A 27,420-nucleotide genomic window follows, 5' to 3' on the forward strand; every position below is an offset into this window, starting at 1 on the left:
AGAAATTCACCATATTCATCCCTGGAGACCCTAGAACGGGCATAGGGCCTGGCCGATGGTACGTGTAATGAATGTTGGTTGTGAAAAAGAATTAAAGTTATATTGCCTACACTGCAGCTTATTATTACCGTTTTATGGATACTATTTCAAACAGCAATTTGACAACATACCTTGCTTAAGAAGGACTATATTACCCAATGAATGCAAATTTATATATTTAAATTTGATATTACATGTTCTCAACTGTGCCGCTTTAGTAAATGTTCAAGACAGGGTACCTTTGTTATGTGTTAAAATGTACCAGTCCCATTTTCCCTTAAAGGCTGGGACTGTCTGCACCATCTTTGTTTAAGCCCAGGATTCTGTGCAGCAGTCATTCGAGTAAACAGACAGTCATGATTAAAAATATGCATTTTTATTACGACTGTATGTTTTAAATAAAAATGCATATTTTCAAGAACATTATTCCTTCAATACAACTTGGTTTCTCTATACTTCCAGTGGCTACATAAAAATAAAAAGGGAAGGAAGAAAAGAAGAAAGGAAGAAAGGAAGGAGAGAGAGAAGGAAAGAGGGAAAGAGAGAGGGAAGGAAGGAAGGAAGGAAGGAAGGAAGGAAGGAAGGGAGGGAGGGAGGAAGGGAGGGAGGGAGGGAGGGAGGGAGGGAGGAAGGAAGGAGAGAGGAGAGGGGAGGGGAGGGGAGGGGAGGAAAAGAAAGACATTTGTATAAACCTCTGGAGCCCTCTGGTGGGATATTTTAATTTTGCTGCCTAGGAACCTGAAAATAGTGTCAGCAGATGCTCGGGACTTCAAAAACTGAACAGAGGAACTTCAAGAACATTTTTGAACATGAAAACAGCCAGTGCAGGGGAGCTCCCTGTGGCAGCCACACAAAGCTGCGTATTGCTCTAGAGCAGCACTGTCCAATAGAAAGATAACATAACACAGATGTGAGCCACATACATTTAAACTTTTAACTTTCCTTGTTGCCATTTTAAAGCAAAAAGAAACAGGTAAGTTTGATTGTAGTAAGGTATTCTATTTAACCCAACATATCCAAAATATCATTTCAACATGTAATCAGTAAAAATAAATAAATAAGTGAATGTATGAATGAATGGATGGATGAATGAATGAATGAATGAATGAGCGAATAAAAGATTTTTTTCCCCCTGGTAAGTCTTCGAGGTCCAGTGTGCATTTTACTCCTACAGCACATCTCAGTTGGAACTGGCCATATGTCATGGACTCACTGGCCACCTGTGTGCATGACAGTGGCCACTGAACTGCACACTGCAGCTCTAGGGACCCAGGCATTAGGGACAGACAGGGCAGCAAGACCCGACTGGGTCTGAGATGGAATTCTTGCCCAGGGGGGCACCGGTTACGTGTGCTGTACAGTGCGATCTCCGGTATGCTTTTTTCAAGCTCTGGCTAATATGAATTAATAGATAAGATAGAGTGGTTCATCCAAGGAGTGTAGAGAAACTCAGAAACCGATAACAAGAGAAGCAAGGGGAGGCATGGCAGAGAAGCAGAAGGGCTTCTGCTTGACAGTGTGAACAAATGATACCATTCCCCCCTACGGGAGGGACAGAGGAGATGAAATGCAAGCACGGCCGCGGGCTCCCTGAGGCTTGCCCACCCTCGTGATGGCGACCCTGTGAAGTATGATCAGACCCGATAACCAGCAGCAGCATCTCTCTCCATTGGAGATCTGGCCATGTCTGCAGCTATTAAAAATAAACACACCTATTCTTCGATCCGGCAACTCCACTTCTAGGGATTAATATCTCTGTGAAATGACTTCTTTATAAAGTTCATCGCTGTAGGATTGTTTATAATAATGAAAAATTGGAAGTAAGCTGAAGGTCCATTAATAGGGGACTCATTAAAAACAATATATAGGATCTCTCTCTGCAATGGCTATTGTGCAGCCATAAAAACGAACACAGAAGATATTTATGTACCATACGGAATGATGTCCAAAATTGTCATTAAGTGAAAAAGTAAATATATAGAGAGAGTATGCAACCATTAAACAGACAAAAAATGTAGTTTATTCATTTTTTACCAATTTGTAGAAATGATGCATTCTTGCCTTAGGAGTTTAATTCTTTTATAATATTATAACAGAGAGCATAATTGAAATTTTTTACTTGGGTCTAGCCTATATATAAAATTCAGTTACTAATTTTGGAATGTTTATTCTATTTTCATGAAGACTTCAGTGTATGATGTTAACTTGAATAGCACTGGAACCTAGACGTCTAAATAGTAGGGACATTAAAAAAAAAAAAAAAACTTTTAAAATATTTCTTTCCTAGCTTAGATTCCAATTTTGTCAAATGTGTAAGCTTTATCTACCCTCTGAACAGCTCTCTCCTCATCTAGAATGTGTGAATAATAATACCTGCCTCGTAGGGCTGCTATGAAGATAAAATTCTTATTTATGTCCTGTCGAAGGCTTTGCACATGGCAGAACACCATCGTAGGCTCAGGAAATGTTAGCAACCAGGAGTAGTAACCAAAAACAAAAAGAAATTTTATAAGAATATCATTAAGCTTACTCTGTAAGTTATCCACAAAACCTGTCATTTCATATGGTATGACCAAGCCGTAATTTTATCTTTAAATTAATATGTTATACACTTCAGATCAAATAGAACGCTTACCTGAGGGAATAACAAAGGAATTCAAAGTTGTGTTGCCCTTTTTACAAATGTAGCCTAGTCTCTGAACACATTCCACATTTTCCCATTTTGCATTTTTCCCAGGATTTAGTGACACGCAGCTTTTTCCAGGCTCTGTTGATGGACTTCCTTTGAGGAAAAGAAAAAAATTAAAGTGAGACTAGCGTAGTAGGTATTCCAAAAAGATAGCCCCCTCAGCCTCATGTCTTCGTCTTTGAGATTTAATGGATTCCCATTCTGGCTTTTGCTACCGATTCACAAGTCTTTACTGAATACAGAGTAAAAGCCATGCTGGGTGTCTATTTTCTTGTTGGATCATTTCAATGCTTAAAATGTTGAATACACAAATTTACTTCTTTGAAATAATCTTCCCCTCCCCCCCTACAATATCAAATAATAAAGCTAAACCTCAAAACATGAACAATCTTTGCGTGGGGTTACATCACATATAATAAAGAGATACCTAATGGACAAACACATGATGTTCCAAACCAGCCCAACTGAACGTTGTCAATGCCTATCAAGAAAACTAAGTCAAGCTAACTGTGAGGATCAGAAATGGAGGGTTTCTGGACATGGGGAAACTTTCTCCAATTAGAAAGAGGTAACAGGAAAGAAAGATAATGGAGAGGAGAAAAGCAAGGAAAGGGACGCTGGGAGCTGCTACATGCCGGGGTAAATGCTGATGAAGTGTGCCTCAAGCTAAGACACTGTCTCAAGATTTTCAACTTGAAGAGCAGTTTTAACAGCCAACCCCTCATGCCATTTTTACCAGAAACTGATTAAAGAACCAGATAGTCGACTTTGCTAATGCAAATGGATACATACATTGATACCCACATCTCTCATGCTTTTTCATTATTTTAATATATGATTTTAAATCCAATGCTCTAAAAACTAGCTTCCTCTCTCACCTGAAGGCAAGTGAATGAGCCATACTGTGTTAATGACTCTGCTTTGTAACCTCAAGTAAGTGATCTTTTTGTGACCTCACTCTCCCTTCCTGCAAGATAAGAATTATATTACCTGCTCCACAAAGCCTCTGTCAAAAAATTTTGAACGTTGCTTAAATAACACACACACACAAAAATGTGTTAATGATAAAGATAAAGATGTTTTAAAAATAAGTTGACATTGTGATCAAATTCACAACATAAATGAACTAACAGGTAAGGCATCAGTATCAGTACTAGAAACTTTCAAGAGACAATCATGTATTTTAAAGCTATTGGTTATTAATATATTATCAAGTGAATCATGTCATATATTGATTTATCAATATAACACAACTACCAATTTTAATAGATCGGTTAGTTGTCTTTAAATGGTCACCACAGTTATATATTTGAAATCATATTTCTATATCATTTGTGTAAAATTCCCTCACTTCAAATATGAGTGTATTTTAATAGATGTATTACTTGGCAATAAGTAGAGAAAATGTCTTATTGAACAAGTTATACAATAACAATTTCTAACATCCCACAAGCTTTCTAATTTTAGGTCGAAGAACCCCTCAGACTATTTCAGAAGGTGATTTAAGATTGCATCTACTCAGGAACATGGTTTAGTAAGGAAGGTCATTTCCTTTTCTTATTAATATTCCAATTTCATTTCTCAAATTACTTAAGTTAACCTCCATATTCTCTAACTGAACTCTTAGAATACAGGTGGTTAGATATTAAAATCATTACCCCCAAAAGGAGTAATAAATAAAATGACCTGCCCTGCTTAATGTTGTATAATAATTAAGCAGGAAAGAATAAATTCTAGTGCCCTCATAAATTATTATTATTATCCAGTGATCTGAGTGACTCCCCACCTGCTATTCTCCAGTTTAATCTGATGGAGTGAGCAGGCAGACAAATCAAATCTTCACTTAAAAAAGGGAGACCTTATTTGTCTTTTTAGCAATCTTTAATTCCCATATTCCAGGGGAAAATAGGGCAGATACTATTATAAAACTCTAGTGACAAACTTATAACCATCATGCATCAAAGGTGATATTTTGTAGTAAAATCTAATCAACTTAAACCAAAATACGTTCTGTAAAAATTCCTCCTCATGTTTCAGCATCTATTTTGAATATTGTTTTACCTAAGTTTTTTTTTTTAACAGCATAAGTCAATAGCATAGAAAATGCAGATTTTAATTATACCAAATGCAAAAACCATTCAATGGCTTTAAAAAAGAAGTCTAACCATATGAAAAGCACCACATCAGTATTTTCCACAGCAGAACTGATAAATGAAGAGATCCCTTTCCTTTCGCGCACACAGGCAGACATCACTAACTGTTCATTGTACTCTTTCTCAATAAACCAAGATTGCATTGGATGAAGTCTCCCAACTCTTCTCTTTGGGATCAACACGTGAGGTGATGAAGGTCCCCGGGGTCTCCAGGTAAATCATATGTAGATGAATCCAACCACTCAAAAGCTTCACTCTACCTGGTAACCAGTTCAAATACCGGAAGGGACTGTCACTGCTCCACTGCCACCCGCTGTTGAAACTCAGACTGTTGAGTCCGATCCAGAGTCCCGAAGTCAAGGAACTGGTCAGTCCTACATGACAAGAGCGGAAACAGAAGAAAATGACAGCGAAATCAAATTCAGGATCCAGGGCTCTTGAAGGGAAATGTCCATCCTTTGACTTTCCTCATCTGCTTTGGGTACTTCTAGGCTTGTTTTGAAGGATAAAATTAATTCTGAAAACAGAGCCTGACACACAGTACATGCCCAATAAATGTACGCTATTGTTGCTTTTATTATTATTGTTGTTGTTGTTATCTGTTGAAGTAGCGTTGGCAAAAATCGTGATTTCAAAACAAATTTATATTCTGTGTTAAATATATTACTTAATATAGATGAGCATCAGCCACTTTTTTTTCTCTATTTGTGCTTTTGTAATTCTATGAGATCAATTTTTTCAGTATTACTATAGAGAGTATCAATTCCGCATGCTAAATATTTTAATTCTTCGTTTTTCTGCATATATTGTCTGAAATGGTTATATATCTACTTTTTAACTTAGTTATAATAGAGGATGCAATCACATCCAGTAGCATACTGGTTTTTTTTTTTTTTTTTTTTTGTATCGAGGTCCAATTTATTTTCCAACCGGCACCAAAGGAAATGCAAAAACAATCAGAGTAACAAGCTAAATTTCACATCCTCTACCTTATTTCAGTTCTGTAAATCCTGATCCTGCACATACGTACTTATAAATCTGATTCAGAAATTGAGGATTGAATAGTGTCCCAACATTTTTGAGGTTAGAAACAGAAGTGAGGACGAAAAATGACAGTGGGTGACATGAGGATGTGCAGCTGGGCAGAAGCAGTTAGCTCCGCAGAGAATGCGAAATCAGACTACCAGTTTAGAATATTTACTAGAGCGAGGAGCTGTTGACAACTTAATTAAGGGTTCCCTTTAGTGCTATGGGGACCCCCAGATCCTTGCTTGTTTTGTGAGTAAGACCCAGGCAAACCGAAATGGAAAGACAGCACTGAATTCCAGTTAAACTATTTTCTTTAAACAATGAAGCTTTAGACAAGTTTTTAACTTCTCCCTCCTAGTCTGATATCTATCTCATCTATTAAATGAGGACAGTGATATTCATTCAGGTGGTGGGTGTGAGCTTTAGAAATAAAGCTGTGTCTGGCACATAGCTGTTCAATCAATAACAGGTAATTTGATCTCAGGGTTATAAAACAAGCTTACGTATTTTTAAGAAAAGGTATTTACTTCTTAAAATCCTCATATATGAGAAGTCTCATCTTAAAAATATAACTATTTGTGGGTACTTTTTTCATTTTAGTGGCATGTTTCCCAAAATGGAGTAGATCAGAACCCCCATTCTCATACCATTATTTTCTAGATTCTTCCCCAATCTAACCCGATAAACCCCAAATATCTTGAATATCTTGAATATCTTGAATATCTTCCCTCCAAAAATACCAAAATTCTGTTGAATTTTTAAAATTCCTCATCAGAGTTTTTTCCTCTCGAATGCATGATATTTTTGACTTAAAGAAAAGCAGGAAATATTACAAATCTCATTCCAGAAGTCATTCTTATCCAGGTTTCGGTTAAAAATGTGCTGACTAACATTTCTGGAGGCCTGGATAAGATTTAAATAAGAGTCCGAGGGGAACTAAGCCCCTGCGTCTCTTAGGGTTTGTTGGCTCCCCTGAGAGAAAGGACAGCAGCGCCCTGTTGATTAGGGAAGTATTTCCTGCAGCTGGAGCCTGATAGTGGGAGTCGGGAACCGGGAAATGAGTCTAGAGCTGGGCAGAGCCACTGTCCTGTCCATGTCATCCTTTTCCTCTATGTAGCTGGGGAGGATTGTTAAAACATAACCTGTGTTCTGTCCCTTGGCTTCCAGAAACAAACAAACAAAACAAAACAAGACAAAAGCAAAAACAACAACAACAAAAACCAGTAAAACTCCTAAGAGTCAAGATAACACAAGCCCAAAACAGATTCCTTAAAAAGAAAGTCAATTGAAACCATTTCAACCCTCTTAAGATTTTTCTCTCACCCATGTAAGGGTGTACAAATAACACCAGGATTATATTAAATCATCTTTTCTCTTCCTTAATTTAGTTTTGTTTCTTTCTGTGCTTTCTTATCTTTCTTCTTATTTTTAGACATGGTTATAAATATTAATCACTCTGAGACTTTGTCCCATTATAGAAAGCTCCCTCCCCCCCCCCCCCCCGCCAAAAAAAAAAAAAAAGAATAACTGAGCAGCCTGAGGCATACTTTCATCTCTGGGTTTGTGAAAGGACCCAGTGAGACCACGTTGCTTTTCTATCCTCAGTCTCCTTAATAAGACCTGACAGAAAATGGTGAGTTGCTGTCTATCCTGAAAGGAGAAAATTAATAAATGTTCAGCTCGGTGCTCAGCCATGGCAAGAAATATTTCATTAAGTGAAGCAGTTCACAATTCCGTCCTCAGAAATTGACTATGAGCAGAAAAACACTTCTTACCCAGTTAACGTTTCATGCGTTCCACAAGGCTGTGTTCAATAAATGTATGTCACATTCTCCCACCACATAGAATGCACGAATAATCTCCAAATTCAACTAAGAAATGAAATAACTTATGGGGAGAAACATGTTCCAGCTGATAAAAAGGATCTTCTGGAGAAAGTGAAACCCTAGAAAGCAAGGCAAGGCTGGGGAAAAGCTCTGTGCCTTGTATTGGTTGAAACACACTCTCTCCTTTAATAGATAAAGTCACTGAGGCATAGAAGTCTCAGGTGACCCCTCCCCCATTGTCCCCAACCTTCCCGATGTCAGGACCCAGGCTCCAGAATTTATGCTCTCTACTCTTGCACTCTGTGCTAGTGTTTAGTCAGATGGAGTTTGTAGGTATTGCTCACACAGCAGGTGCTAAGCGTGGTCTCCTAAACTTGCCCTAGAATCACCCAGAAGGTCGATAATATGCAGATTCCTGAATGAATGAATGAATGAATGAATGAATTATGGCCTTGTAGGGAATATGAGACATATATGTAACTATTATTATAAAAGTGGTAAACAAATGAGAGAATTGCATATGAAAACAGAGATGAATTGCATTTCGGCCGTATAATATTTTGGGACTTCCAGGTACAAGTAAAATGGCGTGGGAGAGGATGTGGAGGTGAGGAGGAATGAGACATGAATGAGGAAACTAAAACCTTTCTTTTGTCAAGACTGCACGATGCATGAAGGGGAGCAGTTGTCAGTGGACACGTGACAGCCTCTGAACGTCAGGCAAAGGTGTTTCGTGAATAATTTGATAGGAAACGAGAAGCCAGTAAGAGTTTTTGAACATGGCAGTCTCAAGAACAGAGATATGCTAAAGTGGAAGCAGTGCTGGGGGGGGGGGGGACCTGGAGGGAGGAAGGGCACTCTGGAGTGGGGAACTGGGGATGCTTTTTCTCCCCCACTCATTCCTGCTCCTAATCTCTCCTTTCCCCAAGTGTGGATTTTAGAAGCCAAAACAAATACTCTCACTTCAAGCAAACATCAGCTCTTTTCATCTTTACAATCTTACAAGAACGAGAGCTTAAAAAACAAACAGTATGCTGTAGAAAGAGCGTCAATAAGATTTGAAGGTCTGAGAGTTCCAGAGACAGGAGACAAAAAGGACTCAGAATTTCAGAGCAGCGCTTGACTTGTCCCTGCTTGTGGTGGCAGCATTTCGTTATTTTGAACTGTGTCACGCTAATGGAAGATCTTTGGCTTCAGGTCACAGCTGGAACACTTGACCAGCATGGTGCCCCTGCCTTGTGTCCAAAAACAACATCGCTAATCAATTGTGGCATCTTTTATTCAGAGCCCAAATTAATCCTCAGAATCCATCTCAGCACAGGTTCTAGAGACTATCACAACTGACAGAACAAAGCTGGCTCAGGAGATCAAACCTATTTGCCATCTCGGATGTCTTTTTGAGGGTGCAGAGTTGTCACACCCTCTGCACCACCTGCTCAGGGACCGACTCCATCATGATGTCTACAACCGCTCGTGCTGTCTATGCTTACATTGAACTATATAGAAAGAAAATGATCATGATCTTCCTGACAACTGTTTCATGTCATTACCTGTCAGGTATGTTTGCTCATGTATCTCTGTGATGCTCAAGAGATCAGCGTTCTGTTGTTGGCAGCTCCTTCTCGCCTGGTGCCACGTTAAAGCAGATTTGGAGTTTATCTGGTAGGAAATGCTAGTCAATGGATCTTTATTCCATAATCTTTCACTGCCTTCAACTATAAAAGAAGAGAAATTGGCTGTTATGCCTAGAAAAGGCTTTCAGTGGACCATATTTTTTAAACAATCCTAGTAGCATGATTGCCTAAAGCATTATATGTCTTTTCCTTTCTTTTCTTTTTTTCCTTTTACTTATTTTTAAAGTGTCTATGAAATTTTCTTGAAATGAAGATTTTTCAAAAGATCAACCACATCGAACCTCTTCCATGTACCCAATGAAAGAAAAGGAGGCGTGATCTCCTCATTTTTCCATTGGGATGTTTGGGATCAGGTAAGTTGGGGAGCAAAGTCATTACAGAGACTAAGAATAGATACCAGCCCAACTTTCTAATCTAGGAAAAAAATAATAAAGTGAGACAAGAAAATAAATATATGTATTCTCTCAGCAAGTGAATATTTTGCCAGCATATTCTAGTTTGCTTGTTTGTTTGTTTTTCAGACCAAGACATGTGCATAAGAGGAAATACCATGAACTCCACAGATGGACTGACCTGGACCTGCATTCGGTGCTATCACTCACTAGTGGTTTGACCTTAAATTGGTAACTTTTAGAATCTCACTTTTTCACCCCTAGACTATATTTAATATTAAGTAGCTCCTGGTAATGGCAAATCCTGATTGCTAGTTTAAAACATAAATAATTTAGTTTATTTTTCTTTTGTGATTTTATGATTCCCAATGCACTCTGTAAACTTGGTCATACTCTATAAAAGGCCAATTGTAAAGAGATAAATTTAATTTATAACCTTTTACATATAAGATGCTTGAGAAGTTAGTCAGCAAATGAATTTTAGTGTACTTCGTGTTATGAAAATTCCTCTTTCATCATTTTAATAATATAAAATTCTTACAAGTCATGTGAAGTAACTTCCCAAGTTTTTTGAGAGGTATGGAACTTGCCAAGAAATTGGCCAATATTCCAGAAGCATATAGACAACATTGCTGTGATTTTTATCTGACAAAGAAGCAGCCTTTTTCATACACATACCACACACGATGATATGAAACTTGGCACACCAAAGAGGAAGAAAAATATATCAAAATTTTATTCAGGCAACAGCATAGATGTTTCTAAGATGTTTTAAGTTCAAAGTCAACACATATACTTTTATAAAAATAAATTTGAATTAGCGGTGTTAAACCTAAATTATCATGATCTGAGGTCTTACTAGTTTAGTGTCCAAATGGATCCTTCCCCATAAGTGAGATCATTCAATTGAGATTGTGTGAGGTTTATTTGAAGATGGAGATGTTATAAATAACTATTCTTAGAAATTTTGAAGTTTTGCTTATAACATGGTAAAAAAAAAAAATGTGAGCTATAAAACAAAAAAGAGGGACTATTTTCCTGTTCAGGAATAGAGGAAAAGGATATAAATGACCAAAAAAGGAAATATAATTTGACCCTTCTCTTCGGGTAAAGAAATTGTATTTTGCATTTTAAATTAAGGAATTAAGACCAATTTCTCAATAAATGTTTAGGTTTGCTAATTATACATCTCCCCAAAGGGTTTAAATACCTGCAGTAAACCCATTTAACTGATGTTGAAAGCTGAAATTGCAAGCTATGGAAAATTGAAAGGAGTCTTTTCCTTTTCCTGTTATCATGCATGATATTTGAAACTGTCTAAATAGAACATTATAATAGACAGTGTAAAGGACAGTGAAGAGCATAAATTAAGTGTCTCCAGGTCAATAACTAGTATCCCATTGCCCTGTATTGAATCTACTCGTTTGAGGCTAATATAAAATAAAATGTTATTTTGAAAGAAACGCAAAGCAAAGAAAATGAAATAGACTGGAAAATTGCAAAGCCCTTTTAAAAAGGCACAAAATGTATAAGATGTGCTGTAGGTTGGTAATGCATACTGAACTCCAACATATTTTTTTAATTCTACTATAGTTATTTTACTTTTACATTTAACAAGAAAATATATATAATTTGATTTTGAAGACATAAATCAGAAGTAACAAGACTAAAAGATTATTCTAGAACATAGTCAGTATACCCCTACAACGCACATTTATCCTAGGTGGTGAGTTTTCTTTGTGACTAATGACTGGACATCTGCCCTCCATTTAATGATTTATTAAATCATACTAGCATCTGACAACTCCTTTGTCAACACCACTTAAGCACAGGACTCTATAGGTGGACCCGTGAAACCTGTACACCTAAGAAATTCCATGATAACAGATTTGAAAAACGCCATTTCTACAAAGTAAAGGAGAAAGGCACTCCCCAATCACTGAAAAACAAGTATTGCTTTATCTTAAGGAAAACATAGCTCAATGTTGACATCCGACAAAAAGATTTCTAATGCAGAGATCAGACTTCTATAAACTTTTCATGGAAATCAAACCTTTAAAGGTTGCTAATAAGAGCGATGAACACATTTTCCTCACCCAAGAATAGGAGAACGGTGCCACTAAGTAAGGATGGGAAGCGGGTGAGTTTTTGTGGGGCTTCGCCCAGAACAGAAGGATTGCACACAGAAGAGAATTACAAAATATAGGGATGACTAATCAAATTTATTTTCAGTGGGATGTTTTAGGGATTATAAATCAAGACAGGTAAACAAGCATGATTTTTGGAACTCTGGCTTTTACTTAACCAGCTAACATATTTTTGTAAAATGGACTATTTAACAATAATGCTTGAAATAATGTGATCGTGTGTGGCTGTGAGTTTCAAAAGTTGAGTTAGAAGTAACACAGTTGCAACTGCATGGCCTCTCGACCATCCCAGATTGCAGCTGAAGTTCTTCCTCTGTAACTGCCTCTTTGCAGGGCAGCAGTAGAGAATCTTGGGTAATAGCAGAAAACAGAAGCTGCTCTGATCTATAAAAACTGAAGTGGCGAGAGGTCTGGTGGTAAGAACTTTAGGAGGAAGCACTGGAAGTAGGTAGCTGGCAGCGGGAGGAGGATGTGGGGTGACGGGGAAAGTAAAGCGAAAAACTCTTGCTTTTTCTCCTTCAACACCGTCCTTGCCTCCCAGGGCAATGCTCTCCTCCACCCCACCCCAAACCTGCTGTACCCCTTCTTTATGGATTCTTAGGAATGGAAAGAACACCAAGAGTTCTTATGTTCTGGCCCCTTCTCATCAATATGATGCAATACCACTTATTTTGCATTTCTGCAGTTTTCGTTTTAAAAACTCTTCAAGCATATAAATAACCCACTTCCATTGCTGTGTTAAATTAAATGATACTCTTCATAATGAAGTTTAAGAAGAGGATCGTTACTACCATTTCCAGTGAGGAGCCCTTTTCATTACATTGACACAAAATTCAGAAGCCTATCTCTGGTATTAAGTACTTATTGAATCTTATTTAGTATAATTTGCCCTGAAGTCTTAGAAAATAAATGACAGTAAAAGTGGAAACTGAAGAAAAGTAGTAGCTGGTGAAATGAAGGGGTCATTTGATACAGCCCGGAGCTGAGAGTCAGAAGCTCTGTGTTCTAGTTTTCAGGCCAGATGGGTCACCTTCTCCATCTCTAATGGGTTATGATGGGGCATGAAGCAATAATAAATGTGAAATAACTTCGGGGGAAAAAAAATGTTCTCGATAAATGTCAGGTGTTGTCACTACGTTGCCATACAAAATGTGCCAAACTTCAATTCTTGAAGAAAAAGTTACTTACATTTCAAGGGACAATATCCAAATAGCTTATCTGTGTCATAATCTGTCGTGGTTCCACACCAGAGCCATCCGTCCGATCGCCCGGCACTTGTGCAATCAGCATACCACTTCTTTTCGAACTTGAATGGAAACGCGCAGGGTGCTCCATTTGCATTGCCTAATAGCGTATACATGGCTAAAAAATAAAAAATAAAAAAAAACATATTGATTGGCACTCAGAATGTAAGTGATCCTTCTGAATGCTAGCTTTCCAATAAGGAGTACTGGAAGAATCACTCTTACTCATCTGATCACACTTGCTGTCCCTACGCAGGAATTCCTTTAATTTCCCTTCTCTCTCTACCCCACTCTTTGCTCGGTATGTATAATACTCTGCATTCGGAGGTAATTCTACCATTGCTTCAACTCTGCTGTCTTTAGGAACAGATTTTCCTCTTTCTTCTTTGAGGCAAAAGTAGTCAGCCCAGTTGACACCAGCTCTGACCTCTGCATTTCCTCCAAAACAGAGAAGAGGCCATCCTTCCTCATGGTTGGAAGCACAGGATCACAGAATCTCTAGACAGAGATTAACCTAATAGCTGTTTAACTCAAACACAGAATCGATACTTAAATCCCCTCCAGTCACTTCCTGTCAAACCAGCCTCCACTTGAGTCCCTCGACAGGGTAGGAATTTGAGCATCGCTCTAATCCACACCAAGAAAGAAAATCTCTGAAAAATATCATTAACAATCAATATTGTCCTTTTCATAAAAACTGAATTTAAACAGATCAAAATAGGAAGCTCTGGGTTCATCTGGAAAGGACAACTGAAAAAATATAGAGTCATTGTTGATTATGGTTTGGTTTAAGCTGAAAGGATCAGGGAAGCTCAAATCTCCACTGACAACCACACTAAGTCACCTCACATTCTCCAGGATGTTTAAAGTCTCTACCTTCGTAGGGATATTTCCTTTGGCAGGTAAGGACCCTCGATATTGAAGTATTTAGCCTCCTGCCACCAGTTGATGTTCAAAATTTGTCCTGGGTAGGAATACTCTTTTCCTAATTACGTTTTGTAAATTCTATGACTTTAGAAAGTTCTTAAAACACATCTTAAAAGTTCATTTAGATAACATTAACTTTGTAAAGCATGTAGCATACCACCTAACATTTATTAAGAGTAAATAAATGTAATTTTCTCACCTCCTTTCCTTTGACTTGACTCGTTATGCTCTTCCAGTCCTCTTTAAAAGCTAACTTTATTTTCAAATAGCTCAAAATTATTATTATATTATTTTGTCTATTAGCTAGCTCAGTTCTAACTTTTTTCCCACTAAGTTACAGGACGTTTTCCAAATCATATATTGTATAAGAAACATGCAGGATTCAGAAATAATTATGCCACTCTTAAGCACTGGGTACCTGTTTCCTCATCTGAAGAAAGCCTGTTAAGACCACCTCAGGGCTAGTTGTATTCTTCATTACATTAGCCAAGAAATTTTCAGTGCTGAATTTGTAGCTGTCAATCAGAAATGGATTTTGCAGGACTAATTCAATTTACTTAATGAAGCACGGATGAGGCCAAAAGAACCAGACTCCACTCCACCTATCGCACTGACAAACCACATAACTGCAGTCAATTCGCTCTTTCTCTTGTGGTCCAAACTTTCAGACAATGTTCAGATCCTTCTATGGCTACCATTCTGGCTCCGTATTTTCTAAAATCACCCCTGGTCTCAGTCAGTTTTCTTTGGAGACTCAACATACACTCTCCCGGCACTGTCTTCAGATATCATGTGTACTCCAATGACTGGATTCCAAGGGCTAGATCTTCTGCAGGAACATCTCTAGTACTGGGAGGGAGTCGGAAGGCATGCAAAGTGTGGTCTGTGGACTATTTACATCCCACCACCCAGGTGTTCATAGGGATAATTCAAAAGATTCCTAGGTCCTTCCCCTAATCTGCTAATTTAGAATCTGGGTGGGAATGGAGCTTGGGGTCTGCATTCTTCATAGCTCTCCAGGTGATTCTAAAACATATTCAAGTTTGAGTACCCTATGTATATTTTTCTCAAAACAAACAGAAGAGAGAGGGGTTGGGGGAGCTACAAAACCTCAGTAATATGTTTTAAAATAAAATAAGAAGTTCGATGTCTTAGTACCAATTTTCCTGGCACTGAATCCTTCAATTAGGACTACTGTCCTGTTTGTGCAGTTTGACTCAGTCAAGTCTTGTTCACCCTTATCGTGCCCTGCAATTTTCTTTCGAGTTTCTCCTGAAAGGTTATACAATATAAGTTGTCTCTCATGTAATTTCTAAACCTACATTTTGTTCAATAAATGCCTCAGGATAACTTATTTTTGAGTCCTCCTCCGCATTCTTCTTCTATTCCTACTCTGAGTCCTTTTTATATAGGAGGAAAATGGAAAGCTGACAAATTACCACCTTGCAGAGATCTGAACATCTCTGCCCTGCCTAGCTACGATTGCTAGGTTAAACTCTGCAGCCTCAATAACACAGTAATTTTGAAAACAGGTAACCTCTTTTCCCAAATGTCCAGCTCTTTCTCTGACCTTGAGGTTTTCCTAGATAACACTTCATAGTAACCAAGTGTCCAAACCTGGAATGTGGTAATGACACCATCTGATTGAAAAAGCTTTTCTAAAGGGCTTCGAGTTCTTTTGCATTTTTGTTTTCTTTTGTTTCTTTCTGTGCAGCCACCAGAGAATGAAATTTGGCCAAAAGACAAGAAGACTAAATGCTCTGATTTTTATCTAACCTTCAAGAGCTTAAGGTACCAACTACGTGTAAAATTATTTCCGGCTCTGTTGGTGCTACCACTTTCTAAAATAGCTGAATATATATGCTGCTTATTAATTTATGGATTAATTCCACAGCTTTCAACTCTTCTGATTATTACAGTTTCTAAATACATATAAGGTAAAAAATCAGAGATATTTTGAAACCCAAACTGTCAGGGAATGTCAAGAGTTCATTTTAGGCAATCCGACTTGGTAAAGAATGTTGTTTCGTGAATCATTTCTCCAGGCATAACTTAAACCAAAGGGAAAAAAAAACATTGCAAAAGTCATTTATCACTACAACTGTATAATGTCAAACAGGAGGCTCTTAGTCAAAGACTACCATGAAAATTAATTTCTAAAAATTATAACTCATATTTAAAAAGAATCTTAGCTAAGGTAAAAAAATAATTTCTTACCATTAACTACAAATAGGTAACAGGCTGAGGACTTGTTAACATGTTTATTCACTGCCAAGTTCTCATAGAACAAAATAGTTCAAAACACAAAAGTTATCAATTAATATTTTTAGTACAGACTAAACAAGAATATGCTTATTGTCTTGAATTAGTTACCAACTCAGAAGAGGAGAAAAACATGACAGAAAGGTAAAGAATTTGGTGCTTCTTACCTTCATAGCCTCTAGAGCATAAATCATCTGTGGTCCCGTAGATCTTCCATCGGCTCCATAAACCTGATCCCTTGAAAAGCATAATGTTCTTTTCTTGTCTATTACCATAGTTGAAAAATAAATCTTCTCCCTTGATCCCCAAAAGTGTGTCATTTTTGCACTCCCATTTCTGAAATTCGCTCTTCGGGTCACAGGTATAGAGAGTGATAGGGACCCAATCCGTTTTTGATGGCACTCCCAAGCACAATTTAAATGAAACACTCATAATCTGCCATTCAGACACCCATCGGAATTTCTGTGCTTCATTGTCAGGGTTGCAAACTGCTGTTTGGACTGCACTGTGGCTTAATGCTTCCACACAGCGCTTGTGATCTTCATTGTATATTAAAAACTGCCTCGTGTCTGTTAAAAAAAAAAAAAGAAAAGAAAAGAAAAGAAAAAGAAAAAAGAAGAAGAAGAAGAAGAAGAAGAAGAAGAAGAAGAAGAAGAAGAAGAAGAAGAAGAAGAAGAAGAAGAAGAAGAAGAAGAAGAAGAAGAAAGGATATTTAAGTAGATACATGTGACAAAGACAATATTTTAGGTCAAAAGTGCCTAACATTTCCATTTCCCTAGAGGCTTATGATCATGGGGAAATGCGTGAAGTCCAGCTCCTCTGGGGAATCCCTAAGGCTGGAGAGAGAGACTGGGTTGAGGGGACTCTCTTGGGAGCACGTGGCTACCAGTGACAGGCAAGAAATCCTCAAGATGTCCTCATTCATTATGAAAAGACCTGCCTTAAATCCACACTAATTGTAATGGAGCAAACACAAACAGTAGATAATAGGGAAAGAAATAATACCCATCGGAGAAAAGAAAATTGGGATATCAACATAATAAGCTATAAAATTAAATACATGTATTTCCTGGAATCGAACTGTGATGCCTGACTCATCCTTACTCTCTTCAAGAGAGATGAAATTTATACATAATTATTCTAATTATAACATTAGGAAGGTTTTTTTTGTAACTTAAAAAAGAATTTTATTTTAGGAAATTTTACCTTCATTTTATGTTCAGCAAATGTTTGAACTAAGTGTTTTCTGGGTAGTTCAGGTATAGGTGACTACAGCTTTTCGTTTTGTTTTGTCTTCTCCTCCAACAGTAGGTAATGTAGAGACCTACTATCCAGTGACAAGTTAATATCTATTACATAATCTTAACTTTTGATTATATAATCTTAACTTTGATTCATTGGCATATTAAATCTAGCCTTTATGTAAAAAAGATCAAACATGTATTCAAAAGTGTAATAATTTATGAAGTTTGCAGTAAAGGGTAAGCAAATGTAAGTTTTATACCATTTAGTATTTGTGAGAATAACTTTACAAATTTACTTGTCATTTGGGGCTGGTGATTTAAATAAATATATAGAGAGAGGGTTTATAGTACATAGCTGCTAGCTGGCAAAACTCAACTTCCTCTTGCCAAAAAAAGAAAAAACAATCTGGTAAGCATATTTTTTTCCTTAATTCAAAATCGAATGCATGTAAAGCATTTCCCTTTTCCTTGTCGTTGTTGATTTTTTTTTTAAGAATAGATAAAGTGTTTTAATTTTGTGACATCATACAAGTTAAACAATTCTTGTGAAGTTTTACTAAATACCTTCTGCTTAAGTGATTCTTTCTAAGTGAGCTGCCAGTGTCACAGATGTTTGAGGGTCTGACGAAATGTGCTCATTATTTTTCATCAAATCACACCAGTGAAATACAACAAATAACAGTACCACTAACAGAGTCCTTTAACTTGTACAAAGCACTTTTACGAGCCAAATTCTATTTATTTTCCTCAACATCCCTGTGAGGTTAGCACCACCTGTATACACACTGAGGTCAGTTCTGGTACTATTGACTCAGACCTTATCATGAATCTTTGCCTCAAAAGATTATTTTCTCCTGCCCCACTCCTGTGAACACTGTCGTTAGAATTCTCCTGCCTCTGTCTCACCCGAGTTCCTAATTCCTAATTGAACCTCTGCCTGGGTTCCTGGGCTGGGTTCCTCATTTCTGCTAGTTTGATTTCTTGTAATCGGGACTCAATTGACACTGCATTCGGAACACCTGCTTCTGTTGGCTTCCCTGGAGTTGACATCTGTCAACTCGACACGCTGTGATGGACCAAATCTCCTCCCATCTAGACGAACTCCTGTCTGGAACTGATCTCATTTTGCAGCTGCCCGTGTCCTAGCATAATAAAATGAAAACCTTTCTTCATTGCAATGAAATCAAAATTTTAATAATATGCAGTTTTGTTCACAATGAAACAGAGGAAATCAGAAAATAAAAAAGGTTTAAAAAAAAACCAGTTATACGATAATTTCCTACACTCAAATATAAATCGAGGCTCCCCGAAACCTTAAAACGTAATGAACTCTGAAAACATTGTCATATAAATTCAACTATACTGCCCTTGACATGTAATTTGTATCTGCTACTCCATCTATTTTTTCCCTATCTAGACTTACCTTCCAATTTTCAGGTGCTTGTGCTCAGTAACATCTCAGTGATAATAAATATATCTTCCACCTCATACTTCAGTCATTTGATTGTACTCTCTAGTAACCAGCACTAGTTACCCACCCAAATTCAGTCAACCAACCAGTGGGTAACCAGCCATTTAAAGTAAGGTGCTTGAAAATTTTCATGCGCAAATAGAGCTCCTCTTTCAGAGGTTTTAAAACTTATTTGACTTTTATTTCATGTACTCAGTTTCTATCTGTAGTTTTATCTTAATTTTGCTCTAAATATGATGGTATTTAATGCACAAACATCTGATCTTCTCTTTCTCATTAATGGCACCATCATCCGCCCAGATCCGGAAGTTAAAAGCCTAGCAGTCATCCTGGATTCCCAGCTTTCCCTCACGCTCTAGGACAAAAGCAGACTCTGTTGTCTCTCTCCACAGTACACTGTGTTGAAGATTTTGGACTTGCCAGCCTCCATGACTGGATGAGCCAATTCCTTAAAACAAATATCTCTCAAAAGATAAACAGTAGACAGACGGACATGTGTGTGCACACGTGTATGCATGCACACACACACGCACACACACTATGGGTTCTATTTCTCTGGAGGACCCTGACTAATACCTATACTCTAAGTCATTCTTTTCTCTCCTTCATCATTGTCATCACCATGGTCTTGTTCTAGTCTTCTCCTTGAAATAGAATCGCCAAAAAAGATAACGTCAGATCTCCCAGTTTCCTGGGTAGGATGGACTGAACTTGTGACCTGACTTCAAGTTGCAAACAAACTAATTGTAAAACAAACTAATGTCATGGGTAGTTTCCACTTAGCTATACAACAGGATCAGATGTCTTTCTGTTTATGCACTCTTTTAGCAGGCTGCCTGTGATACAAATGCTTATTCAATAATAAAATTGGTCTCCTTTTCTTCCAGCTTTGTGGAGAGGTTTTCTAAGTTGGGAGGAGATTTTGTTTTTAACTAGGTTTCCCCCAACAATTTAAACCCTTCAAGAGTGTACCGCAGCATACAGGGAAAAAACAACGGGCCTCCTGGTTACTTAAAGGCGTGAATGAATCAGGGTATAAGTATTAGTCAGCTCACTAAAGGCTTGATGCAGCTGGGCTACCCCTCTGCCCTTGCCTCCTCCCTCCCTCTCTCTCTCACCACCTCCAGCCACAGAGCCTCTCTGTTCCTCAAACACCACCAGCCCATTTCCACTTTAGGAGCTTTATAGTTCAAGTTCCCTGTTCTTGGGTTGCTCATTAAGGTCCCAGCTCAAGTGTCAACTCCTTAGCAAGACAACTAACTTAATTTTACTTTTATTTTCTGTATAATATCCATAACCATCTTAGTGTGTGTGTGTGTGTGTGTGTGTGAATTTTGTTTACTTATGTTTTCCCTGTGTTCCTCTACTGCAATATAAATTCCATAAGTGGAAACACTGTATCTTTCTGCTTCAGTATTGTATTCTCTCTTTTAGGGGCATAATACTCTCTCAACAAGTAATAGCTGAATGAATGAAAGGATATTTATTAAATCTGAAGCATCTTCACTAGTAACTCAGATACATTATTTAATAATTGATTAATGACGATGGGTCTATGTAATGTTACTTTTCCCCCTGAAGGTGTATTTTTATCAAAGAGCAATATATAAATGTTTATACTTATGAAAGGAGTACTTGGAAATGAAAAGCTTCTATTTCAAAACAAACTTATCTATTCTTGTTTCCTTTATTTGTCTTTGACATTAGGAAGCAGTGCAAGTTTGATATTGCCTTTGCCAGACAATACGAGGAAATGTAAGAACATCATTTTATGGTCCTATCTTCATACATTATTCTTTTCTCCAACTAGTCAACAGGTCGTTTTGCTTTTATGATGGTTTCTGTGCAATGACTTTGATTTAAAATGTCACCCTTCCTGTTAAAGTGATTCAAGGCCTTGACCAAAAGTCAACTTGTGCATTTTTGCCACCATTAACCACACCAATGTTTTATTTGTATAAACATTTCAATTTTTTCGTGTGTGCTAATTATATTGTTGTAATAAAAACACTACAAAGAAGCTGAACAAATGAGGAGAGTTAGATAACTATATTCATTTCTCTGCAATCTCATTTATGGACTCAAAGGTATGTCTCCTTCAGAAATTTATTTACAGAATTGAAGAGATCCTTCTTCCATCTTAACTCTATCTTACTAATCTCACATTTATTTTTCAATAAATATGTGCCACACTAGCAATGATGCAAAGACAAGCAAGAAGCAAGTTCCCCACCACACTGAGCTCACACTCTGCTATGGTTAATTCAAGAGCAGAAATATCAAAGTTCAAAACACATTCAGGAAAAAAGCAATAAGTTTCAACCCAATACCTCAGGTTAAAAATAACTGATATCCAATAACATGGGCATGAATTTTCTTTTAAGTGGGTTTGAAATTATCCCATGACACTGAGCCAGTAATTAAATTCCCAAACTTACTAGCGTAGAAAATTGAGTCATTCAAGGTGACTATTTAGAAATATACCTATTATATGCTATATTCCCTCATACACTTTTAGGCTTTCCCCACTATCAATAAATAAAACACTGACTGGAAGAAAAATGAAAATAACTTCTGGGGCTAGAGAAGCTGGATACGAGGAAGGTGAGCATGTACCTTGTAGCAGATACAATCAGAATCCCATTTATTTCTTCTTGCCTTTTACTGTTTCGGTACATGCCAGCCACACTCCCCAGTGCCAGTACCACACCGCAGGCCTGGGGGCATTTTCTGGCCATCAGAGCCTCCTTTGCCCACACACTATGAAGACAAGAGGGTCAGAGAACTAATGCCCCCTGGGAGTAGCGTAGCACTTGACCAGTGACCAATGGGAAGTGATCGGTAAACACCTCAAGCCCTGTGCACCCTGGGTGGATGACTCTGAGGCACATTGCTATACTGTCACCCAGAGCACCCTAGCAAGGATGAGCTCCAGTTGTCCACTGTGGTCACTGGCTCCTTAATCCACCCTTTACCAGTGCCTCCCCTTCCGGTCTCACTTCCTCCATCCTCTGCCAGTGTTTCCGGGGGCCAGCTTCCAAATAAACCACTTCACTCAAATCATTGTCAGCGGTCAGCGTCCTCAGCGACCCAAACTCAGAAAATTGTCCATGAGCCTTGGCTAACGAGCATGAGACCTGCACGTGTCCCCAAAGAACTGAAATTAAGTAAAAAACATATTTACCATGCACCTACTATATGCGAAACAAAACAAAACAAAAAAACTACAGCAAGTACTAAGGGCAGGGGGAAGATTAGGATCGATTGCTAGGCTTCACAATACTTAACAAAAAAAAAGGGGGAAAAATTGAGAATTATTTTTCACTTCAATCCTTCATTTGCTCATTAAATATTCAGGGAACCTACTATTGTAAGTCACTGAATTTGGCCATTTGGGGAGGTACAAATATGAATCCAATAAGGCTTTCAACTTTGAGGAGAAAAGTAGAGGCCAACTTCCAGCCTCTCTCCTTAAAGATATGAATATCTCTTTCGGCCTATGCATCTCATTCCCTGTGTCCTGGATTCCATCCTCTCCTTCCTCTCTACTCACTACCCTTTCCTTTCCTAGATCTTCAACCTCAGCATGCCAGCCTCTCCCCCAATTTTAAGACATAAACAAAGCCTCGCAGGTAAGGAGTGGACACTACACCACTCTTTCTTCTTCCATTCATAGCAACAACTAATTAATCGGTCTCTACGTATCGTGTTGACCTGAGCATGACATAGTCAGAGCTTTGCTGCTCACGGGCTGTGTGACCTTGGTCAAGTTTCTAAACTACTCTGTGCTTCCTTTTCCCCATCTGATAAACGAGGGGGGAAATAACAGGATCTGCTGGTTGTTGTGAGAATTAAATGAGATCATCCAAGTAAAGTGCTTGGAACAGTTAGCTATCCTCATTAACTTGGGAAAATCGGATTTGAAGACAATGTGAAATGGTTCAGAACAGCATGAGACTAGAGAAAGCAGAGAGCAGTTGCAGCAGCAGAGAGAGGAACAGAAGGACAGAGACTATGGAGGCCCAGAGTTTCCAGCCTCGGGGACAGGTGATCTGGTGGAGAGAGGTATGTCCTTCGGGGTTGCCTCAGTTAAATTAATCATCCCAGCCTCAATTTCCTCATCTATAAATGGGGATCACGATGCTTTCTGAGAGAGTTGCTATGAACTTCTAAATAAGATAATTCATAGAAAGCACCCAGCATGTCATTCTGCACATAGTAAACATTCAAATCTTCATGCCCTCCCTTACCCTCTCCAAGTGAAAAGTCTAAGCAGTTGACACAAATAGAGGGACTAAGTCCTTCTTTGACATATTGTTGTTTTGTAACACATTTATGCCTTTCCTGATCAACAGACTCCAGCTGATAAATTATGCATACTTCTGAGCCTCAAAACAGGAAGATTTTGCTGAAAAATTAGCTCTGGTCCTTCCTGGCTAGTTGACTACTGAGCCTCAGTTTCCTCATGTAGTAAAAGGCGGATGGTAACACCTACCCATCCCACCTCACGGAGTTGTTGTAAAAATCTGCTTAAGGATCTTAAAGTGATTAATTAAAGTGATTAAGGGTCTTGAAAACCCTCTGCAAGCCTTAACTTGCTTTGGAACTGGTAGGATTTGTCTTAGAATCCTTCCTTCTCCTGATGTCAGTCTCAGTCCTTTTTGGAAGGGCCCTCGCCTTCTTCTCTCCCCTTCCTCTCACTTCCACTCCACCTGATTTCCACTCGCCTTCCCTGTGGACCAGCTCAACTGTATGATTTTCCCAGTCAACAATGCTCAGTGGTAGCCAAGATGCAAGATGTCACTACCGTTCTCATTTGGATCAGTTTAACTCCCTCTCTGCCAAACCACCGCAGAAGCTACTTAGCTTCGTTCAACAACTCTTGTGGCCTCAGTGACCTAGTTCTCCCTTAGCCAATCAAGGTTCTGGACATGAGGGTCAAAGGATACCTATAATCTTCAGCTCCCTCTTAAAGACAGAGATCTCCGTCTTTTAACTGAATTGAGCACTTTTGATTCTTAAAAGTTCACACTTAACCAGTGATGACTCTTCCTACTTAGAAATTAGGTCTGACATCATCGGAAGACACTGAAATGTCATGCAACAAAGCAATTGTCTTCTGACTTGTATCTCCCATACCCTACATACATACATCTCCACCTCTGGATTAGCAGATAGAATTTGCAACAATAACAAGAAAAATAGACAAAAAGAAGAGCAACTGAAAAAAAGAAAGATGATAAAAACTCGGTGTTTTTGATCTGGTATCTAAAATAAGTCACACATCCAAAGAAATGAGAGACTAGAAATAAAAAAGCAGAAATATTACAAAGAAATTTTTATGAAAATTGAAACTAGTAAGGGAATGGTAGTGGTGAATTGTTTCTTGAAGAAAAATCCTAGATTGGTATTAAAACAGTCAGTTGCTCATTCAGCAAATATGCCAGGCTTCTGTTTAAGAGAAAGAATTCTCCACTGGGAGTCAGGAGTTCTGAATGCAAAACAGGTTTTGCCACTAACTAGTCATGAGACCCCAGAGAGATCACTTAACCTGTCAGGACTTTAATTTTCTCATTTGTAAACTGAGGAGGCTGGATGCAGCATGGGCATGTGCTAGAAATCAAATTCAGTTTTGTTTGTTTGTTTGTTTCTTTGTTTTAACTCTTACCAGCTAATGAGAGTCTGTTGTCTTTTGCTGCATTTCTTCTCAGCTCTGCCCCAAGTGGCATCACATTGGTAGTTTGAAATCAGCCACGATGGGAGTGTTACACTACGGAAATTGATAATTGTCACAAATGCCACAGTGCTTTTCCTTCTGAGAACCAATCGTTATGTTTACAACACGCCATCGCCTGTGAACCAAGCCATCCCATTTCAAGCTCCACTATTCTGCTGAGGACCAACCTCTGTGTCTGAGAAACTCTCACTGTATCTCTACTGTGATTAAATCCCCACTGAGGTCTGAACGTTGGTTCTGAATAAAGTTCTTCAAATTAAAAACATAGCAGCATGAGAAAAAGAATAAAAAGGGAGAGTGGCTTTCTCTGTTGAGCTTGGCCTCCTGGGTCCCTCAAGGTACAGCATGGATGCTCATGGTGCTGATGATGTGGGACGCTCTTGGGGAGGAGGGGGGAAGAGTTCTGGGTTAAGAGGAGATAAAGCACAGCAAGAAGGGAGACTTTTCTGTGGGGTTTCTTAATGAGTAGGAAGCCAGGAGAGGGGTACAGAGAATTTATATATTGTTCATTCTACTGCTAAGCAGGTACTCTCTTATCCAGACACCTCTATTCATGTGCTGCTTGGGCCAAGAAAAGATAAAATAAGAATTATAGTGTCTTAAGTTTTTTTTAAAAAAAATTCTAGAATACACCTCGAATTTTGAAAATTTATTTTTTAACAACTAAAAATATTTTGGATATAGTGGGTTAAATTAAAACTATTCCTAAAATCAATGTCACCTTTTTCTTCCTACATTTTTCATGTGGCTATATCGTGTGGCCGATGATGTTTCCATTGAACTGTGCTGGTTTGGGGACTGCATCTCAGAATAGCCCTTGGCCCGTTGGTCCAGCTCTTCTCTTTGAAGACCTTTAAGGGAAATTCTCCTAAGCAAACTATTCCATTTGAGCCAGCACAACCCTTAGAAGATTTTCACTGGTTTTAGTTCTACCCCGCGGCGCCAGGAAGAACACAGGAATGCTCCTGCGCAAGACAGACTTTCAAGACGAACACCGTGATGGTGCCTCACGCCCCACTGCAGACTTCCCACACCCAGGTCAAGGAGCTCCTCGCTCTAGCACCCCTTAGTCCTTGGGGAGATGTTTTGTAGCCAGGACTAAAGTGGAATATCTCCTCAGGCTCTAGGAATCGTTCCTCAGCTTTATTTGTTTGGTAAACCACTCCTTTTAATACTTACTATGCTGCTTTTATTGGAAAAATAATTACCACAAAAAGGCAGTCCTTTTAATAGCTAACACTGCTGAAGCGATCACCACGGCCGTACTATGTTCTCAGCATTTTATATGTTCTGACTCGTTGTATCATAGCAACAGTGAATGGGGCAGGTAAGGTTCAGCTCCCCAGGTTACAGACAGGGAAACTAAAGCACAAAGAAATTACGTAGCATGCTGGCAGGCTGCAAACCATCCTGCCTTCACTTCGTGTTTTTATAATCAGTTTTGTCTACGGCCATGCCACCCCGATCATCGTCTGATGTTGGAAGCTAAGCAAGGTCGGGCCTGGTTAGTACTTGGATGGGAGACCACCTGGGAAGACCAGGCCTGTGGGTCTCAAAAAAATAATTTAAAAAATTACAAATACAATCACTACTACTTAATGCTCACTATAACTGAACGTTTTCCGTGATCGAAAACTCTGTTTCTGAAAAGCTGCCTTCTGGTCAGGAGCTTTGGCCTTCCCACGTCTTCCCACCCTGTCCCCAGCATCCCAACAGTGCGGACAGTGCCACCCGTGCAGAGTGGCCGGACGCAGACAGGGTTTGTGGATTGGAGAGAAACGAAGGGGGGTCAGGAACAAAAAATTCAAAGCTGAGATGCCTTCCACGTCATCTCAAAAAGAGAACTCAGAATGAAAACCCTTCGAGGAGCCCTCATTCTGAGGTTCAAGCGGGTTAGGTCTAGAGAAATAGAAAGGGAGGTTCCATGATGTCTTTAAGAATTTGAAAAGCTCTGAATATGTTCCTCCTCGGTCAGGGGTAATCAATCACCAGTCTCCAGGGAAAAAAAAAAAAAAACAGAAAAGAAGAAAAAAAACAAATAGGAATAAATCTGTTTGAACACCTTAGACTACAGACACGGAGGAGATTTCTAGCAATAAAAACTATGAATGATTAAAATAGTTCACAGAGCGAAAAAAAAGACAAATTGTGGCAATCACCTGGCGTGCCTTTGGGGGTGGGAGGTAAAGGATGTGGTCTGTGGGCGCGTACTTAGACCTGCCGTGAGGAGAGACACCAGAGCTGTCCTTCTTTTAGCCCGAAACACTCAGAAGATACTAGTCAGGTGTTAGAAATGCTGTGAATTGAAAACTCGAATGCACAAACCACCGAGGAACTCCCTCTAAGAATAGAGCAGGGAAGGAACTGCGAGAGATGAGAGAAGGCAAGAGGAAGGAAGGAGCTCCAAGGGGCTTGGGGCCAGAGGGGGCCCTTTGCCCAGAGAAGGAGTGCCCACCCCCACCCCACCCAGCTTTCAGGCCTGTCACCCAGGCGGAGGCAGAAGGCTTCTGCAGACCTGGAGGTGCGTGGGAGCTCTGCTTCCCTCCTCACCACAGGTTTTGCTAAAAGTCCATTAACACGGACCCCAAAGGGAAGGTGTGCCATCGACCCCAGGCCCCAGTGTCGG

At 38.9% G+C, this 27,420-nt stretch overlaps 1 protein-coding gene across 1 annotated transcript in view; it reads right to left on the reverse strand.

Annotated features, from left to right (window-relative positions):
• Window positions 1-27,420, reverse strand: part of MRC1 (mannose receptor C-type 1) — a 76,955-nt gene that overhangs the window by 49,188 nt on the left and 347 nt on the right. Inside the window, exons 2-6 of the mRNA XM_036228158.1 lie at window positions 16,510-16,911; window positions 13,098-13,271; window positions 9,287-9,451; window positions 5,142-5,255; window positions 2,675-2,821 (exon numbers count right to left, since the gene is read on the reverse strand). Coding sequence (XP_036084051.1) covers window positions 2,675-2,821; window positions 5,142-5,255; window positions 9,287-9,451; window positions 13,098-13,271; window positions 16,510-16,911 — 1,002 coding nt within the window. The remainder of the gene's footprint in view (window positions 1-2,674; window positions 2,822-5,141; window positions 5,256-9,286; window positions 9,452-13,097; window positions 13,272-16,509; window positions 16,912-27,420) is intronic.

Source organism: Rousettus aegyptiacus, unplaced genomic scaffold (genome assembly GCF_014176215.1).
Source record: "Rousettus aegyptiacus isolate mRouAeg1 unplaced genomic scaffold, mRouAeg1.p scaffold_m13_p_10, whole genome shotgun sequence".
In the NCBI taxonomy this organism is placed as follows: Eukaryota; Metazoa; Chordata; class Mammalia; order Chiroptera; family Pteropodidae; genus Rousettus; species Rousettus aegyptiacus.